General features: G+C 45.7%; 1 protein-coding gene across 1 annotated transcript; it reads right to left on the bottom strand.

Moving 5' to 3' along the window:
* Positions 1–6,626: 6,626 nt before the first annotated feature.
* On the bottom strand, positions 6,627–7,858 carry LOC120676899 (protein NEGATIVE REGULATOR OF RESISTANCE-like). Its single transcript, XM_039958230.1, has 2 exons — positions 7,819–7,858; positions 6,627–7,466 (listed from the first exon to the last, which is right to left on the bottom strand). Exon 2 carries the CDS (start codon positions 7,446–7,448, stop codon positions 7,035–7,037), a length of 414 nt encoding a protein of 137 aa, XP_039814164.1. The 5' UTR covers positions 7,449–7,466; positions 7,819–7,858; the 3' UTR covers positions 6,627–7,034.
* Positions 7,859–21,002: the final 13,144 nt, after the last annotated feature.

Genomic DNA, 21,002 nt, shown 5'->3' with positions numbered 1-21,002 from the left:
TACGGAACTTCCTGCGGGTGACCCTATCCACAGGCAAAGTTGGGTGCAGGACGGAACCTCTACTCAACGTCTTCGGGAACGAAGTCTGGATCTTCCTCTGTAAAAATCAAGAATGGGGTGAGTACAAACGTACTCAGCAAGTCCAACCACACCCACGGAGGGGATATAAACCGAATATAATGCAGAGTAAATCAAGGAGAAGGCTAGGGTTTATTTTGCGGAAAGCAAATTTTTATGCAGGGGTTCATTTGAAAGAAAGGATTTTCAAAGCAAGTTTTTCCTTGTACTAGGTAACACGTAGTGTTGACCCACACAAAATCCAAGTTTTAAGCTGCTACCGGACTCCTCATCCGTCGTAGCACACGACACAACTGCCGGACACTTTTCCAAAACAACTCACGCCAACCCATCCAATCCCAGAAGAAATACTAGTTATGTGACCATACCGTAACTCGCCCAATACCGCGGGCACGGCTATTCGAATAGATTCTTAACTCTGCAGAGGTGTGCAACTTTACCCACAAGCGGGGCACCATAGCACGATCACCTGAGTGTCGGTGCAGATCCCAACAAAGCCATTGCCCACCTTAGCTAGACCTGACTAGCCACCACGGGATCTACCAAGGGGTCATCGACCTATCACCGAGGTATAACCGGGGCATAAGTCACACAGAGCATATCCCTTCTCCTTGGTCACCCGTTGCTCTCAGCTCTCCTGATGGCTATCAGACTAACTAGTGGGGTTTATGCTAAGCCGTTGCCCATTCAACGGTCGAGTGGTTTGCACGATAGTGCAAACCAACTCGGTCCTTAGTTGTGACAAGATGGATATCTCCCTTCCTTGCTCTACCACTCGGGTATGAGCACACCATTTGACAATTCACACAGAAGTGACATCCATCCCGACTATACTCATCTTTCAAAAATTTCACATTTTCCCTTCCCACACACACCCACACACTTTCTTTTTATAAAACAAGTCGTATCGTGTTTAAGGTCCCAAGCGTTCTAGCAGCGATTAACGTCCAAACACATCACATTCAGACATTAATTTAAGTGGTCAAGGAATGGTTATAACAAATCAAGGGGTGGCTATCCAACCATGTTTTAAGCAGGCAAAACATATGCAGTTTTGTAAAATAGGCCAATTGGTTGTGTTTATAAAAACTAGGACAAAGTATGCATCAAAGGGCTGGATTGAACTTGCCGTCCTCAAAGCCTTCCGGGAAGTCCTGATCGGGGTGCTGTCCTTCGGGTTCGGGATCGTGGAACTGGTCCTCGTTCACTTGCTCGCCGTACCATTCGTCGATGGGTTCTCCCTCGTTCACACCGTGATCTACGACGTAAACAAACAAACACCCAATTAGGAAAAAGAAATAAAGGTTTGATCGTTGAGCTCTAATCGGAAACAATTAAGATATGGATATAGGAGTAATATTTTTGGGTGGTTTCCTAATGACATGGCCAAAACTATGTTAGAAATGGCGTGGTAAAGTTTTAGGTCGATCGGAGATTGTTTGGCGCATAAAATGATAGGTTACAGAGAGGTTTAGGTGTTAAATAAGGAGTCAGAGACCTGTTTGTAATTATTTCTGAGGAGATAGGGGCTTGATTGGTATTTTAGAAAATACCCGGGTTATTATGAAAAAGGTCAGGGGTTTATTTAGAAATATGTTTATATGGGGAAAGGATTTATTTTGGAATATAATAATGGTGAGGGTTTATTTTGCAAAAGTATTAGAGAGGTGGGAGGTTTCTTAACAGAATAGAGAAAAAGGCAGGGGGTTTTGTGCAAAAGCGCCTATCTTCTTCCTCCCCTTTCTCATGGAACAGGGGAGGGGGCGGCGCTCCGGCGGTGGCCTAGGGCTTGACAGCGCTTCGGGAGGAGGGGGAAAAGGAAGAGGGCGGCACGGGGAGTGGATTCCCGGCCGCGGCTCGAGCGGAGGTGGCTCGTGGGGGCTTGGCCACGGCGGCGGGCGGCAGCGGTCGACGGCGACCGTGGCGGCGCCACTGCGGAGCTTGGCGGCGGCCCGGAGCTGGGGAAAAAGGGGAAGGGAGGCAAGGGGGTCCTAATGCGCCCCTTACCTTGGGCAGAGGTGAAGCGAGGAGGCGTCTCCGCGGTGGCCGGCGGGGCTCGGCGGCGATGGTGGGTGGTGGCGGCGTTGGGAACTCGGGGAGGAGGCTAGAGGTGGCGGTCGGCGTCGTGGTGGTGAGGAAGCGGCGTAGGGGCCTATTTATAGGCCGCGAGAGGCGGCGGAGCGGTGGTAGCCGGTGGGGAGGCCGGCGAGCGGGGCGGGGCGGCTTTAAAGGTGCTCGGCGTCGCGGAGCGGAGCTGTTTTTCGGGAGATTGGGAGATCGGGCGGAAAAAAATGATTTGAGCTCAACGATGACAATAATTTCGAAACATTTTAGCGCGTGAGTTATCTTGGTGAATTTTTGGGATGCTACAGCAAGAGTCTGTCCCTCATGCTCAGCTGGGGGTGGACCCGGCATCAGCTGTGGTACCCCTCTCTGATGAGTCACTAGAGTCAACAAAAGAGCCCAAACCCGAGATTCTTCCTGGGGAGACAGGGATAGGCTGATGGTTCAGGTCTGGGAGGGCTTGATTCATCTCCAACTTTTGCACTCCAACCACCAATTCTTCTGAGACTTCCATTGGTACACCCATGTGGCCGCCAAGGGGTGCACTATCTGTACCATGAGACACAACTTTTGACATATTATTGTTGTAATTATGCTGGTCTTTTCTCTTCTGGCCAACAGAAGAGCTGACCGCAGACATGACTTTTGCCTTTGAACGCCACTGAAATTGAGCCCCCTTCCCACGCAGTCATCCGCAGGTATTGTCATACTTTTGCCAGAGCCCTTCTTCTGCGGTGAGCATCTGAGGGCTTTACCAAACCGAATCCCACCTTCCTCAAGTCCCTCATCCGGACATTCATGCTTGTCATGTCCAATACGCCCACAACCAAAGCAAAAGTCTGGGATGTTTTCATAGCGCAGCAGGAATTCCATCTCACCATGGCCCCGTACCTTCATCTTAACAGTATGCACAATGACTTTGTCAAGTGGGAAGTCCACCCTTAGTCGCTTGTAATTATTCAAAGCTTGCCCCACTTCCAAGACTCTTCCTATTTTTGCACCCAGGGCCCGAACAAAACCATCTGTAATCATGGTAATAGGAATATCATAGATACGAACCCATAAAGCCAAGGAGTTGATGACGACCTCTGAGATGCGTTGGAATCCATCATAGGAGACGCAGATCACTGCATCCCCCTTATGTCGCCAAGGCCCTCCACTGATCACCTTCTTCCACAGTCGCTCCAAGTCGAACTCGACTAGGAATCGATTATCACCAAGCTCACGCACTGGGATTGGTTCCTTCTTCCCCCAGATTGAGCTGAGTTCATTGAACATCCCCCAAGTGGAGTATGGTTGACCAGAGTAGTATCTGGCAATCGCCATCCAGCATGGAGGCATTTGTGTGGCTTCCACATCCTCCTCGAAAACGTACTCCTCCTCATCAGCATCTACTTCCTCCGTCGCTGGTTTCTCCACACGAACAATCTGTCGATCATGGGGACCGGCATGTGTTGCAGAGACGGGCTGTTTCCCTTTGGCCGTATTGGCCACCGGATCTGTGATGCCAACATCACCTTCTTGCTCACGGTTGGGGGCAGATTGTGAGCTGCTACCCCCAGTTCTCGCCGGATCGATCTGCTTGTTGAGATCCATGCTTGACGTTATTGCTGTAACCGAAACCCTAAATCGAGTTCAGACGCCTTTGGCTTCAGGCGGGTAGTACCCTCACCGGGAACCCCTTATCGCCCCCCACCTCAGTACGTAAGAACGGAGCGATCAGGAAGACGGTGTTCAGCAAGTCGAAATGCAGGCACAGGAGCGCAAAACCGAAACCCTAGACTTGAAGAGAGTATTTATACCAGATGTCGTCAGCCCCAGGTCGTGCGTAATTAGGACGACGTCCAAGCACGCCATCCTGGAAAAGTAGTTGGAGAAGACTCCAACAGAAGGACCCTCGAGTTGAATCGAGAGTCAAACAGCAGCACGATCTGCTCCCACACCCTATGGAGGAAGTGTAGCAGTAACCAGCCCAGGAAGATCTTGGCAGTCTGCCCGACGAGAGACGCCGACAGTAGGCCCCGTGACGCCGGGGAAGAGCTAGATCACAGCGGCGGCGCCGGCGGCGCTAGGGAATCGCCAGATCGCCTGCTCTGTCATTTCCGGGTGTTAAGTTATACATCTCGGTTGCTTTTTGGTTTTTGAATGACTTGCAATGCGTGTTTGCATTTATTGATGATCTAGAGAACCAAATAAACAACACAGTCTTCTTCGATCACAATTACTATAGTTAATTATGGGTAACATGGTCATTTTTTAGTACTAATAGTATGTCTGAAATTTCTAAACCAACTGTTTTTGCGGGACAGAAAAAATAATTAGTTATTTTTTAATTGCATTTAATACTTTATACATATGTTAGAAAATTCGAGATGACAGACCTCGGACTCTCAGCGACCTCCCTCAAGATTTCTTGAAATCTTCCTCGTCTCCATCACTCTCGATTCTCGACACCACTCGTTCGTGTTCCCTGCGTGGAGGCGAGAGCAACCCGAGAAACGAAGCTGTCCGTCCACCCGATCGCGCGCCCATCGGGCAAAAATATCCAGCGCCGGCCCAGCCAAGCCACTCGAACGAACTCGCCACGGTCCGGATCAGGAGGCTACGCTTCCGCTTGGCAGCTCCGTCCGACCACACATCTCCCGCACGGGCCGCCACCTGTACCCATCCGCCCACCGCCTGGCGTCACGCGCCAACGTGCGCCTGCTGGCGTCGGCGACGCCCGACGCCTGCGCGTAGGCGGCACCGGCGCCGCCGCCCGGCGCACGCGCAGCCAGCCATGTGCCCGGCGACGGCGACGGCGACGGCGACGACGACGACGCTAGCTGCCTAGCTGCTCCGATCCGCGTCTACTATTCAAGTCTACTGTTATCTAGGACTAGGAGCAGGGTGACGACGGACCGGGGGGCTGGGGCTCCTCGTCCGCCATTGACCGACCCGACCCGACCCGGCCCTGGGCCCTAGTGTTAGCTAGCTCGGTCCCCGTGCATGTTCCCCCCCTGCGGCGTTCACGCGCTGCGCCATGTGCGAGACGCTTGACCCGTGCAGCCAAGTCTCGGCGCCTATCTATACATGTCGGTCGCCGCTGGTCTCCTCATCTCCTCACCGTCGTCGCGCTGTCTTACTGAAACCAAACCCAGGATGCTCGTCGGTCAGAGATCGAGCTGAGTTTGCTGCGAACATATAATCCGGGCAGGCAACCGGTGACGACGACTGACCAAGAACCTCCTTTGTTTTCCTGCTACTAGTTTTAGGAGACTCCACGCTAGGTCAAGAACTAAATCGGGGGTCCCCGGATTAGTTTGCTCATAAAACTGCTTGACTTGACCAATTTTGGTCCATTTCATTTGGCTCCACGCGAAACCTTAGTTTTTTTTATTTTGATCCAGCCGTGAGACACAGTATGATGCAAGCATGCATTCTCTAGAACGGATACTACTAACTAATGGTTAGTTGCAGCTGCTCCCTGCTGGAGATTAACCCAAAGAGCTATGAAATGGAGATGGACTGATCACTGATGGAGCTGCGACGACGGCGGCAGATAGCGCTTCCTTTAGGGCTTGTTTGGTTCCGGGACTTTTTTTCAAAAGTCCCTATCACATCAAAAGGAATCTTACTATTTTATAATATTAAATAAAATCTGTTTATAAATGTTTTTTGACAGCTGAGTGCTTTTTCGCGAGACGAATCTAATGAGCCTAATTAATCGATGATTGGCTACAGTGATGCTACAGTAACCATTCGCTAATCATAGCTTAAGATACCTCATTAGATTCGTCTCGCAGTTTAGCCCCAGGGTTATGCAGTTAGTTTTATAATTAATATTTATTTAATACTTCTAAATACTAAAAAGTCCCTACGACTTTTTTGAAGTCCCTGTTTCTAAACACCCCCTTAGAGTGATGAAGTGGTTCCTTTTTCGATACAGAAATAAAAGGTGGTGGAGTGGAATACATTCTTCCTCCTCCCAGGCTGGCCCTCCGATGTTCGGCGAGAGTAGGATAGGATGCTAGGCTTAGGCTCGGCTATCCTGCCAAATTTGCTCTCTGCATGGGAACGGAATGGCGGCAGCGGCGCACTGAGCGTACCCACGAAGTCAAGAGCCTTGTACGCAAGGGTCACCGGGACAAGCTGTACTAATTCAGAAGAAAAAATGAATAAGTTTAGCAATAATGAGCATACAGGGTACACGACTTGTGCATGCTATGATGGTGCGGTCTTCACGGGCGTACTACTCTAATCATACTATTATTCATATCCAGCCTTGTTTGACCGAGATACACACAGCTAGGCAACTCGGTGGTTGTCGTTGCAGTAGCTTCTAGTTTGTCCTAACAGGATGGATGGCAATAATATGCTCGTCATTTCTTTTTCCAAGGAAAGTACCACAGTTTCTTCATCGCAGAGAAACGCGAAGAAACAATCCTTGACGTTGTAGAGCTATATACTAATTACTAATGCTTCAAAGAGCTATAGAAAACTTCTTGAGAAAAAAAAAAGACTTGCTATCAGACAACGAATAGCTTAACATTCCTTCATGTTTGGACGGTACATTAAACTACTGCGACTAATAGGTGTTCCTACAACCCATTAACCGGTCTCGCTCTCGCCTGTCCACACGGGAGAAGAGAGGGAGGGAGATGCAGCCATCCAGTTATTATTACCATACCGTTTTACCGTTTACATCTGCGAGCAGGGAAAACCACGGCGCCGCGGGAGATGCCAACCAGGCAACCACCGGCCACCGCGCGCCCCGATGAGCTCACCGGCCACCACCCACCCAACAGCGAAGCTGACGCGGACGCCGACGCACGTGCTGACGTACGCGCAGCCAGTTGTCCCCGAGAATCCTTGGCGCGGTGTAGCCTGTAGGCGCGGTGCTGCGACACGGGCTAGGCCGGGGCGCGCGCCGCCGACCGCGGCGTGCCCGGCGCCTCGGGCTCCGGCTCCGCGTTCAGGTCGAGGCCGGCGCGCGGCGGGGCTGCGCCGGGCTCGTCCGGCCGCGCCTGGGCGGGCGGCCTGGCCGGCGGTGCCGGGGTGGCGAAGTCCTCCCAGCAGAAGGTGGGCCGCCACGCCGGCGCGCGCGGAGCGGCGCCGCAGATGCGCCGGGAGGCGTCGCGCATGCGCCGGAGGATGGCGTAGAACTCCTCGACCTCGGCGTCGGAGGCCTCGACGGCGGCGGCGGGGGCGGGGTCGGCGCCGGCGATGTCGGTGGCGTCGCGCTTGCGCTTGGCGGTGGCGGCGCTCGCGTCCATGTTTGGTCTCACAGCGTGCTGGGCACTGCGCGCGGAGGAGCGAGCGAGCATAGGAGGCGCGTTTGGTGGCTCAGGCGTGTTTAGTTCCAGCGCAAAAAAAATTTGTGTTGGAATCTTGCTAATTTGAATTACTAAATAAAGTCTATTTATAAAAATTTTACACAGATGAGTTGTAAATTGCGAGACGAATCTAATGATGCTATTAATTCATGATAAATCAATAATTAGCGGATAGTTACTGTAGCAACACTGTTTCAAATCATGGATTAAGTAGTTTTATTAGATTCGTCTCGCGATTTACAGTCCATCCATAAAAAAAATTTATAAATAGACTTTATTTAATACTATATACATGTGTCGAAATATTCGATGTGCTTTTTTTTATGTTTACGGGGTTTATGGTGTGGGAACTAAGCAGGACCTCAGAAGAAGTGCTTTCAATAAAAGGAAAAAGGGTCGGTGGCTTATAAGAAAAGGAAAAAGGGTCGGTGGCTTATAAGCCAGAGATGCTAAGCTGTGACCGTGGACCTACCACGAGAAAAGTTGGCGCCCAAATTGTGTAGTCTCCATCATTTCACAAACGCTAACGCCGGTCCCATTTGTGCCCGAATTCTCTCGCTGGTAATCAGCAACTAGGTTGAATTGCGCGCTTCGCCGCGCTCGTGCAGGGTGCGTGCATGATTATTGTGCATATCCAGGGATAGGAAACGGACGGATTGCAACAATATAGGAAAAGATGAAGAGGTTAATAATTGTGAAATCGTAATGGAAAGGAATGTATGGGATGCAAAAAAAAAATATTTTGAGGAAAGGAAGCAAAATTTTTGGAAGAATTAAGTAAATGGAGAGTGCATCTATCGACAATTCCTCTACTCTAGAGGAAGGACACGCCGCTCCAACTAAATCATCATCTATGGAGAAATTAGGAACTGGAGCTGGGTGAGAGCAACGGCCAAGGAAGCGAGCTGCGGTCACTTGAGCGGGCTGCGGAGCGCCGGGAGCGTTGTCTGTCGTCTTGTTTAGATTCTAAAATTTTACATCTAAAAACATCGCATCGAATGTTTGAACACATATATGGAAGGCTAAATAAAATCTAGGGGGTGTTCAGTTGGTGAAAAGGTTTGGATTTGGGTACTGTAGCACATTTCGTTGTTATTTAGTGATTAATGTCCAATCATAGATTAATTAGACTCAAAAGATTTAGCTCGTTCTAATCAGTTAAACTATGTAATTAGTTTTTTTTCAAATGCATTTAATGCTTCATGCATGTGTCTGAAGATTCGATGTGATGGGTACTTTAGAAAAAAATTTGGGAACTAAACACCCCCTATTTGTAAAACTTTTTGCACGAATGGGTTGTAAATCGCGAGATGAATCTAATGAGTCTACTTAATCCCTACTAATGAGTCTACTTAATCCATAATTTGCAATAGTGATGATGCAGTAAACATCCGCTAATAATGAATTAATTATGGATTAATTAGACTCATTAGATTCGTCTCGCGATTTACAACACATCCATGTAAAAAATTTTATAAATAGACTTTATTTAGTACTCCAAAATAGTAAGATTTTCTTCCAAAAGTTTACGCCAAAAAGACCTAAACACACCCTGATCAGCCGACACGACGTGTCCTGGAAACCGTGTCCCATCGGGTACTGAGAAGATCCACAAAACAAAAGATAAGCTGTATTTATATTCCAAATTTATAAAAACATCACATCAAATATTCCATACATGAAGTATTAAATAGAATCTATTTACAAAAACTTTCGCAAGAATGAGTTGTAAATCGCGAGATGAATCTAATTAGCCTACTTGATTCATATTTTGCAACAGTGATGTTATAGTAACTATTCACTAATTGTAAATTAATTATGAATTAATACTCTAAATTAGCAAGTTTTTTTTCTAAAATTTTTGGTCAAATGATTTAAACACAACCATAAGTGAGAGGAAGGATGCTGAGAGGGGGAAATAATGGACGCACATCAACAATACTGCTGCCTTTAATTTGGTGCTCACAAATCCCCTTTCGTCAATTTTTTTTAACCGCGTGAAGTAGACGCGGGCGGGGACACGTATGTACTGTAGCATACAGTAACCTAATGGGCTCGTTGGCCGGGGATTTCTTCCGCGATAAGATGTAGCATATTAGACCGTGTTTAGTTCGAGCGTAAATTTTTTTTGTGTTGTAATCTTGCTAATTTAAAGTATTAAATAAAGTCTATTTACAAAAAAAATTTCACAGATGGGTTGTAAATCGCGAGACGAATCTAATAATGCTAATTAATCTATAATTAATCAATAATTAGCGGATAGTTACTGTAACATTACTATTGCAAATCATAGATTAAGTAGGCTCATTAGATTCGTCCCGCGATTTACAGCCCATCTATGCAAAAAAATTTATAAATAGATTTTATTTAGTACTCTATATATGTATCGAAACATTTGATGTCATGATTTTTTTTTTGTGTTTACGGAATTTACGGATAAAGATCGCCTTAATCGAACCGACTTGATTCCTTGCCAAGGACTACGTACAGAGGCCCACCCGCCAACGCGCTTTCCTGCTACAGGGCCAGCCGGCTAGGCAACAAGAAACCGCTCGTACACTGACTGCGAACACCGGAAGCGGCCGCCTAGCCGTCCGAGCAGCGTGTCGACGGTCGACGGGCTCGGGGACTTCGCCCCGGCCGGCTGCCGGCGGCCGGCGCTGACATCACGGAGCACCGTGCCCGCGCGCCACCCGTGCGTCACGGCGGAGATGGACACGTCCACCACCGCCGCTAGATATGCTGCTTCTCAGCTTCTGTGGTCTCATCGCGCTTCCCATTTAGGTCCTAGTTTCCACCCTATAAACCGGTAAACACAAAAAATATCACATCGAATATTTCAATATATGCATGGAGTACTAAATAAAATCTATTTACAAAACCTTTTGCATGGATGGGCTGTAAATCGCGAGACGAATCTAATGAGCCTACTTAATCCATGATTTACAACAGTTATGCTACAGTACCATCTGTTAATTATTGATTAATCATGGATTAATTAGCATCATTAGATTCGTCTCGCGATTTACAACCCATCTGTGCAAAAAAAATTGTAAATAGACTCCATTTAGTACTTCAAATTAGTAAGAATTCATCGCAAATTTTTTTGCAAAACATCCTAGTCCAAAAGTTGCTTTCGGTGGCGGCAATTGTGTGTCCGTGTTATGTCAGTCGCAGACGTCCTTGTTGAGCAAAGTCAGTGGCTACAACTACAAGCTACACTACGTGCCAATGCCAATTACTTGGAAGAATTAAGAGAATTTCGGTTCTGTCCTTTGTCTCCTCCGACTATCTCATCCGGAAAAACCAGGATGCCATTTCCTCCATCCGTTCCAATTACTATTCCATCCGTTCCAATTACTATTTCATCCGGTCTAAATTATTGATCGTTTTAGCAAGTTTAAATATATATGTAATAATGACAGCATCCAGCCTCTGAACTATGATACTTAGAATCAGCTGGTACTAGCTTACAGTACTCATCCTGCTCTAGACTATTTAGTGGTGATTCCCTGCTTTGTCTTTGATTTCTCGATTCCTTGAAGCGGTGATGGTGCCGTGGAGAATGCAACTTTGTGGACAATTTGCAGGAAAAGGGATAGATAGAGTAAAAAAGTTGTGGCGCATGCACTTGGGTCAGGAATCACTCAATTTCTTCCCCCAAAGCATCGTAGTAGACTAGTAGATGATCCGAGAGGCTAGCGAAATTCGCTCTGGGTTTCTACTATACCTCGCGATTTCATTGCACACCAACCTACTTTTTCTAAAGGCTAGCTGGTACATCGATAGATGAATACGGTACCTTCCTGGAAGCCCTCGTGCTAGGGCCATACATACGGTACTAGTTTAACAAACAAGTGGGAAAAACAAAAACAGGAGGTAGAGTGCTCAAATGACTGGCGTCAGTGTCGGAATAGTTGGTGAACGGACAATTATTGTTGGTCAGAGGACCAACCGATTTTTAATGTTTTTAATTATACGACCTAACGACCACCGTATATGTGCTGCTCGGTGCGGTGCTTTCCGGATCCGTTAGCTTTGGAGGAGATTTTTGTCTTTTTTTTTGGAGCTAAATTGGAGAAGATTTCAGGACCGATTTCCTTTCAGTTTTCCCATAAAATTATTTTTTACATTTTTTGTAGCTAGTGTTATAACAGTCTACTCAAAAGATAGGGTGGGAGGAGGGATCCTCTGTATTTCAGCAAGAATAAGATGTGTTTTGACAATCACAGGAAAAAATAGTATTAGTAATGTAATTGGTAATTTGCTGAAGCATTTTTCATTAAAATATTGGATTTTAGCATTATAGAGAATGATGAATAATTTGCTGAAAATGCTCCAAAGCTAAGGCTTGCGGAAACGATTTGAGAACGCAAATCGGGCCCATGGCTGACATCAGAATGCTTTCTTCAGTGCGCTGTCGTCACCGGCGACGGTAGGCCGGACATCACTCACTCCGCTCCCCTAGTCTCTGCTCGGTGGGGCGCACCTGACGCCACCCCATCCACGAGCCGGCCCTCTCGTTAGTCTTGACCTTGACCGGGGAGCGCCGATCGATGCACCACAGCACCAGATGTTGCGGTCAGGCCCCTGGCCCCACCCGAGCGATCGAGCAAATGGATCTCAGTGCGAGCATCCGGCCGGCGAGGACAAGTCGAAAGCTCCCATGATCATCACCGTCGTATATTCGTGTCGTGGTACGATCCATCAGGCGTCGCACAAGGTGCTCCGATTCTTCATCTTTTTTAAAAAAAGAAAAGAAAAGAAAAACAAAGGTACTACGCCGCTAGTGGAACTCGCAATCACCGGGCACGAGAAATGAGCACGAACAAACGATACGCCAGCGCGACAAGTTGAGATGATGGTAAAAGTAAATGCATATCCAGTCGCCCCCTTTTTTTTTGACTGATGAGGCGGTACGGAGGTAGGTCCAACAGAAGTGTAGTCGGTAAATAACGAGAACCATACGAGTGGTAAAAATAAAAAGAAGTAGTATATTTCTATTTACTGAGAAAGCGATGTGAGGTACTATTAGATGATGCGATACTTTCACCGGCGCGTACGTGCTGAATGCGAAATGTACAAGTGCCAACGACTTGTCTCGCAACGAGTTGTCACGAAGTTGACTTCTCCTAGCTAGCTAGCTCCACGATGCCACGGGACGAGGTCGGCAGCTGCGGAGTTGGGTTCCTTTCCGCTGGGTGCCCAACCCGGCCGGCTGGCTCAAAAGGTAGTACGTGCCTACTACTCTACGTGGTGACGTGGTGTCTAGTTTCTATATATTAAAGACGCACCGTTCCTCGCAATGCCATTCGTCCACGATAGCAAAAAAGATATCAACCATTGGATATACATCGTGCGGTCCGCATCGTCCGACCAGCGCTGCCTTCCGCGCATAGCTTCTGAGCACGCTGTGATTCGATTGGTGGGAACTTTCTAGTGTTCCATTACTGTACCTTGTAACTTATAGCTAGGAAAAATCTTCCCTGGTAAAGGATCCAAACATTGCCATCCCTCGATGCTTCCTTACGATTGAATTCCAAGCGGATGCCGAAAGTGGCGGCAGCGGCGGCGCGGCGGACCGATAGCTCCACAGTCAGGAGGAGGCTCGCTGCCTTTGACCATAGCACCTGATCCTCCTTCCCTTCCTCACACTCTTCGGGCGCCGAGCAGGGCAAGATGGCCAGGTGCGCCTCCCTCGAACCCTCCCGTTCCCAACCTCCCTTCCCCTCTCCTCCAACGCCCCGAAGGCCCAAGAGCCTTGCCACCGGCCGGCCGCGCAGGACTGCTCGTCCAATGCTCCAGCATGCGGCTATTGGTCGTGAGGAGCATGGGTCCGGCGTGGCTCTGGCCATGGGGAGAGGCGCGGCTCTGGCTGCTCGAGCCATCGCGGCTCGGAGCGCGAACCTCCCCCCCAGGCCACAGCGTCCCCGCCGGCCGCCGCTTTGACAAGCCATGGTACTAGCGTTCTCCATCCTCCATCGTAAGCTTCCCCACTTCATTATTCCCCTTCCCACAAATCTAGCAATCTCCTTCCTTTTCTTGATCCACGGAAATTCCTAGATTTGGCGTGACTGCCTCCGTGCCTGTCATGTTGCAATCGAGGCTGTCTCCCTGTCCAAGTAGGTCCGGCGGATCTCCCGCACCGTCTGCCTGACCATCGCTCTCCGCCGCCGTCTCGCCGCGCGGGCTCCTCCTGCCTGCCTTCGCGCTCCCCGCATCTTTTGAGGCCTACGCTTGATTTGGTTCCTCTGTTCTGTTTTTTTATTTTTTCTATGATTTATAATGCATGCTGTATGCGTATTGACTGGAGAGCTATTGGTAGCAGGTATTAGCAACTTTCTTTCCTTTTCTTAATCTAGCTGTCCTTTGTTTCCATACATGTTCTGGTCGCACCAAATCCAGGTTTATGAATGTGAAATTGCAGGTTATCTAACACACACTGTATTTATGACTTATGTTAAGAAGTCCTGTTAGTTTAGAGATTAGTTTGCTATTACTCTCAAGGGTTGGAGTCCTATGTTTGATTGATTCTACTTCACATAAACCTGTCACATTATGTTCAGTTAATTACTTCTTTGATACTATGAAAAAGATATAACATACCATTGTAGATGCTGCTTGTGCTTCTTTCTGCTATAGTTGATGCTGATATAAATGCTCCTAGCTACATACCCTTGCATATTTTTGCTGGCAGTTCTTGCCATGTGCTTGTGATGATGTGATTTAAGGATCTGATTATGAAAGCTCTGATTCTTAACATTTATATAGTTAAGACATATTGCTTTCTGCATAAAAGTATCCATCTTCTTTCTAATCTAATTTTTGACTGAATATTTACTGTCCCTATACTGTTTGTTGGATACTCCTAGAATGAATATTTCAATTAATGTAATGGCTATATGCAGAGTCTATGGCCCTCCTAACCTTCTCTTGGAAATGAAGCTGCTGGGCCAAGGTATTTCCTTGCTTCACTCGAAACATTGATGGAACTGCCTAATGAGATATATCAGTTATAGGATTGTTGCACTCACTCTTTCTATTATAATATAAACCTTCTTTCTGCTATAGCTAATGCTGATATAAATGCTCCTAGCTTGCATATTTCTGCTGGCAGTTTTTGCCATTTGCTCATGATGATGTGATTTAAGGAACTGATTCTGAAAGCTCTGATTCTTAACACTTATATGGTTAAGACATATTGCTTTCTGCATAACAGCATCCATCTTCTTTCTAATCTAATTTTTTTACTGAATATTTACTGTTCCTATACAGTTTGTACGATACTCCTAGAATAAATATTTCAATTTCAGGGTGTAATGGCTACATGCAGAGTCCATGTCCCTCCTGACCTTTTTCTGGGAAATGAAGCTGCTAGGCCAAAGTATTTCCTTGCTTCACTCGAAACATTGATGGAACTGCCTAATGAGATATATCAGTTATAGGATTGCTGTACTCACCCTTTCTATTATAATGTAAATCCTGCCAGCAAGATTGTATTTAGTTCCTGCTCATTTTTTTCTTCCTTTCTTTTTTTGCCCACCACTTCATTCATTCTTATTTACTTCAGTTAGCATGATCTGTACCTCCGTGATGCACTACGATACGAGTAGTGTTTTCAGATGTGTATATTGTACCAAAACAATAGCCGATTGCAAGCTGACAGTTATGAAACTACTCTTGTAGTGTTCAGGTTTTGCAGCATCTCACCTTAGACTAGGAGAAGAACCCTTTTTTAGGAAATTTTTTCCCCCTGATTCTATTACCAATTCATCTCTAACCGTGTGCCACCTATACGACGGCTTATGCTTCTATGATTTACTTTCTGGTTTAATCGATTCTGATGTATTATTTAATATAAAACAGTATAGAAAATACATATTCCATTTCTTCCTGAAAACAATTACTGCTTTCATCTGACATTTATTTGATGGATCTATTGCTTCTTGCAATTTTTACTACCTCCACAACTGTATGAGTTATGTACTCTAAATTTTGTACATATGTTTGCAACTTTTATATTAATTTACACCTTGATTGATTGATTTGGTTTTTACAGGTTGCGTGGCTTATCTTGAAGAATTTAGTCCATTAAACTACATATACAAGGTACGTTGCCAATCGACAGAATTCTTACATACCTCTGCTGCTCTTACGATCTTTATAGTCCAGTGTTTTGAAGTCAATGGGCATCAGAAGGGACTCTTTCAAGGTAAGTTTAGGCTCAGCTAATTTAAGTGCTCTTCAATAAAGATTCTTTACAGCTCTCAAGCTTTTCATGGCACCTCGGCAATAGTGATATCAAATGTTCTGAAAAATGTGTTTACCTAGAAGAGTAAATTCACCAGTCTTGACTCATGTGCTACAAAGTTCCAGCTATTTCTGTTAACCTTCAGAGAATAGTAAGTAGGTTCATCGATTGATTAGGTATGTAAATTTCTCACATGTACGAACAATGCTCACAGCTTGTTTGGTCAATTGACCAAGAAAGCTGCCATTTATTTCAAAATAGAGAAAAGGCTGCGTCATCTTCATAATATAATACTTATTCTTTAAAAAATTTATGTTCACTCAGTTATTCTGATTTCCAAAGTAAAATAAGTGCAGCACCTCATATTTCCATTCTAGTGTGTGCAGGTCAGCTGGTACATGTGTTCAGACACAAGCATGGATTATCTCCAATAAAGAGGTCAATCCTCTCTGTATGAAATTATTGTACAACAAAATATCCTTGAATTATTAATATGGTTTCCTTATTGTTATTACAAATCACCAAAGTCAATTGGGTTTGATATATATGTCATTTTTTCCCTATACAAATGCAGAGGTTGCCATTTGAAAAGGATCTACATCACTACATGGTGGTGCAAGAAGTGATCATGTCCAGTCCAGCAATGAGAAGGTGAAAGTGTCAACCTGTGTAATTTTTTTTTAAAAAAGACTCGATCAAGGGGAGAGACATCCCCTTGACATAGCCCTTAAGGTAGGGACCCCCCCCCCCTGAACCTCAATAGCTGACAGGAACCTCACGCGCACACGCTTCGTGGCAGTCGTGGACTCATCTGCGCGGTTACTATATTTTTGGAGGGGGGCAACAACAACCATGCAGCTCGCAGGCTCCGAGCCTGGGCGGGAAGGCGCCGCAGCGGGCGGCCTCAACCATCGCGCCACAGACACGTCTGTTGTGTAAAATTAATATTGTTTTGTATTTAAAATATATTATGTTAAACCTATATATCCTAGCTAATAAATTGCAAATTATTCAAAATGTGCCTACACCGACCTCTTTTGATCTGTCCACAGCTGCTGACCAAAATGTGCCTACACCGACCTCTTTTGATCTGTCCACAGCTGCTGACATGCTGCTCTGATCTGGTACATAAAAAAGGCATTGGGAAAAAACAGTTAATTATTATCTACATTGCTCTTTTCATATAGCTCAAATAAATAATTCGTTGATTTCATCCTGATCCAGTGACCATGTCACATTTTATTGCTGGAATGTTGCTTATCACTCTGTCAATCTTGCAATTTTGCAAAGTATATGTCATCGATGTGTTTGTGTTCGGATTTTAGAATATCAGGGCAACTGCTGATTTCCAAGATGAATCTGCTACTTATGATTCTGCCGTTGTACTACTTTACTCGAGAATTGTGAACGACCATTTTTCCCCGTGATGGCTGGTGCATGCACTCCAACTCGTTCGTCAACAGAACGTCATGTGCATGTTAATTCTTTGTTGTGCAAGTAAGGGAGGAAAAGAGGTAAGCTGATGTGCATCTCACCCTTTCTAAAAACATAGATGCTACCTGGATGCTAGCTTGAGTGCTATTGTAGATAATTGAGCCAGTGTTTTTGGATTCTATTATAGTAAATTATTAATAATAAATAATAACATAGTAGATTTAATGTATATGCATGCATATTTGGACCACCACAAAAAAGTTCATACTACTACAACTTAAGATGCTTATTACGTATAAACGGTCATAATCTTTGCTTATCTTATTACAAAAATGAGCAAAGTACTCGTATTATTACAGGGATAGCGAACCAGGCTCGCTTCGTTTTGGCCAGGATGCAAGGCAAACCGGCGACATGCAAATACCCCCTGTTTTTTAGTATAGTACAACGAAGACGTTCACAATAAGCATGCACACTCACTCCTATGAACACACGTACGCAAACCCTATTCCTATGAGCACCTCCGAAGAACTAGACCGGCACATCTGGAGATTTCCGAAGTCACCATTGATACCTCGTTGTCGACGGGAACGTCGCTTACCACTTAACGCATAACGTCGGAAAATCCTGGATTAAATCCAGAAAAATGCGAGCACCCGTGTCAAATCGAAGACTTAAACCCGGATGGATAGTTTCCACCACAATGGACCTAACCAACTGATCTACGATCAGTTCGCTGCAAATACCCCCTGTTGCAGCACGACCATGTGTGCCCGTGGCACCACGTTTGTGGTAAGACTTGGGCGACACTTTTTTGCGTGGCCCATTTCATAAAGTTCGTCAATTTGCACGGGCGGTCGCCTTTCTTTCACTCAGGAGCTGCTTACGACGATTCATTTTCGGACCCCCTTCACTTTTTCCTCCAGCGGCCCGCGGTTTAGCTCCGAGAAAGGCGGTTTTTTTCTTTTTTATATTTTTTAAAAATAAAAATTTCAAAAATATATATCCGTTTTGAAATATATCAAAAATACCTCCGGTCGCCCCCCATAGGGCGACAGGCCTTAAGTGTAAATTTTTTTGTTCAAATTCGTAATGAGGTTCTTGGGAAAAAAAGGCCCTGTCGCCCCCCCAACGGGCGACAGGGGCCTGTCGCCCAGCCCACGGGCGCGGCAGGGGGCCTGTCGCCCCCCCCCCCCTCGGGCGACCGGGGTATCCCCCCTATAAAAGCTCCAACCCTCCCCTTCCCTCCTCATTTGAGCCCGAAAATTCCATCAAAAATCCAGAAAAAAATAGAGGAGTGAGGAGAAGGAAAGCGGCGAAGCCCTGCCGGATTCAGCACTTGTGATCTGCAGGTTAGTACATTTAGTTTATATATTGTTATATTTAAGTACTACGTATTTAAATATGAGTAATTTAAGTAGGGGTGAGTAATTTAATTTAATTAGTGCTATAGTAGAACCATTTTAGTAGGAGTTCAATGATACTTTAGTTTGTAGTTACGTAGTAGTAAATTAGTTTAGAAAATTAGTTCTACGCATTTGTTATTACAATTGCAGTACTATTAGAGACGTGTTTATAAATTAATTATGATTTAGAAAAGAATTTGGTATATGCAGTATAGAATTTGAGTGTCATCACGTAGTTATGAATACTTATACGTTGTAGTTGAATTTCATACTTAGTTTTTACGGATTATTGAATAAGGTAGTGAAGTAAAGAGTATAACTCGATAAGTATTATGTGATATACAGATATGTCGAGCAAGATGCAGTTTCAAGTATTTTATGGTGAATACAATGTTATGTATGGGCCAAATGGAGTAGATCTTTCTGCCTTTAAGCGCACATCTAGCGGCATAGATAAACCTCTGGAAAGGAGTTTTGCTTCCATATGTAAGTGGCTGCAGCGTGGGTTCCATGTTGATCCGTTGACACATGTGATCACTGTCCAGTCTCTTGTTAATTGGGAGGTAGAAAGTGAATTATGGGAATTGATGATGATACACAGCACTGATGACTGGCAGAAGTACATGCAAGCAGCTCTAGAGCGTGGGTGGCCTCTGGCCATTCTTGTTCAAATCCGGGAGAAGACACAAAATGAAATCCAACATTGTGCAGATCAAAGAACTCCGAGTATTCGAAGAGAGACCAATTATGTTGAGCAAGATGAGTCAGAAGAGTCAGAGAACCAAAATATGGGATCACAGGGCCTTGCTGATGAGGGAGAGAGGATACATAGCATTGTGGACGAGATGGAGACAGAAGATCAAACCGCAATAGAGATGGAAGAATATGAGGGCTCATCTGACGACGAGCAGTACTCATTGCCAAAAGAGTGGAAGGAGCATAGTTTTGGCAGTCATGTCGTAGAAGATGTACGAAATCAGGAGTGGGAGTACAGAGGGAATGAGGGCACAGGTGCAACATATCCAAACATTGAAGCCGTAAAAGATGCTGTGAGACTATGGGCAATATCATTGAAACGAGAATTCAGAGTCGTAAAGTCTGGCAGTAAAGAATATGAGGTGAAGTGTGTGAATGATGGATGTCCATGGCGAGTACATGCATTCAAGGGAAAATGGAAGTCCAACTGGAAATGTTCCATTGTCACAGAGCACACTTGTTTGCTGTCAGAAGTTCTTCCCTCGCATCGCAATATATCATGCGACTTTGTTGCAAAGCAAATGTATGGGTTTATTATGGACAACCTTAATTATGAGCAGACTTACCAGTACACCATCAGTTATTTGAAGGCATGGAGGGCTAAACAAAGGGTGTTCGAGATGCGGTTCGGCACATACGAGACATCATATGATAACCTACCTCGTATGTTATCCCAAATTACTGCTAGAAATCCTGGAAGCTTTTATGACACATACCGACGCCCTAGGGGTGGTTAGATGTATCTGATGTTTGTATCTCTGATGTTTATTTGTAATGAGATAGCTGTGGACCGCTTATTTGTATCCGATGTTTATGATTGTGGTAGGTTACTTGTCATTTGTTTCTATAGATACTATTGATGTGAACTTATTATGTTTGTGGGTTCCATAATGCTCGTGAAATAAGGGAAGTTCTTGCGATTTTTTCCCGTGATTTAATGAAGGACAAGTTAGGTGCGGTAGGAGTTAGCAACCGAGATTCTGCCGACGATGATGACGACTACACGCTCGAATAGCTCAAAATAGGTCCCTGAAAAAAAATAAAAAGGACCTGTCGCCCCCCCCCCCCAACGGGCGACAGGCCTCTGTCGCCCGTTGGGGGGCGACAGGATTTTTTTTTCCAGGGACCTCATTGCGAATTTGAACAAAAAAATTTACACTTAAGCCCTGTCGCCCTATGGAGGGGCGACCGGGGGTATTTTTGAAATATTTCAAAACAGACATATATTTTTGAAATTTTTATTTTTAAAAAATATAAAAAAGAAAAAACCGCCCGAGAAAGAAGGGCCGCAACAAGGCCGCCGCCGGCGCGTTGGGCCACATGAGCAGGCCGTTTCCAGTTGGGCCGGTCCAGGGTGACACAACCCTAACACCAGTTTTGGGCCTCGGGGCGACGCTATGGGCTTGGTAATTGGGCTGCCTGCCTCCCTTCCCTTGTCCCCGCTGCTGAAAATTTCATGGTCCCACTTCCAGGGACCCAACATAACACGCGTCCACGTGGGGCGCTATTCAGGGTTCACTAGAAATGGTAGCGGCGTTGCCGCGCATGGCCATCCTTACGCTCTTTTTTTTTCTTTTATTTTTCTTTGTAGTTAGATAGATGAGTACAAACAATGGGCATTAGCGTTCATAGACGTGGTTATCTAGGACTATAGGCAGATGCATGGCTTTGAACCGGTGGTAATAAACCTTTGCTTGA

Source organism: Panicum virgatum, chromosome 5N (genome assembly GCF_016808335.1).
Source record: "Panicum virgatum strain AP13 chromosome 5N, P.virgatum_v5, whole genome shotgun sequence".
Taxonomy (NCBI): Eukaryota; Viridiplantae; Streptophyta; class Magnoliopsida; order Poales; family Poaceae; genus Panicum; species Panicum virgatum.
The sequence above is the reverse complement of the archived record's forward strand: the minus strand, read 5'-3'. Positions and strand labels throughout refer to the sequence as shown.

What these genes read in the sequence shown, in the direction of transcription:
- LOC120676899 (XM_039958230.1), bottom strand. Translation starts at nt 7,448, where the DNA reads ATGCTCGCTCGCTCCTCCGCGCGCAGTGCCCAGCACGCTGTGAGACCA.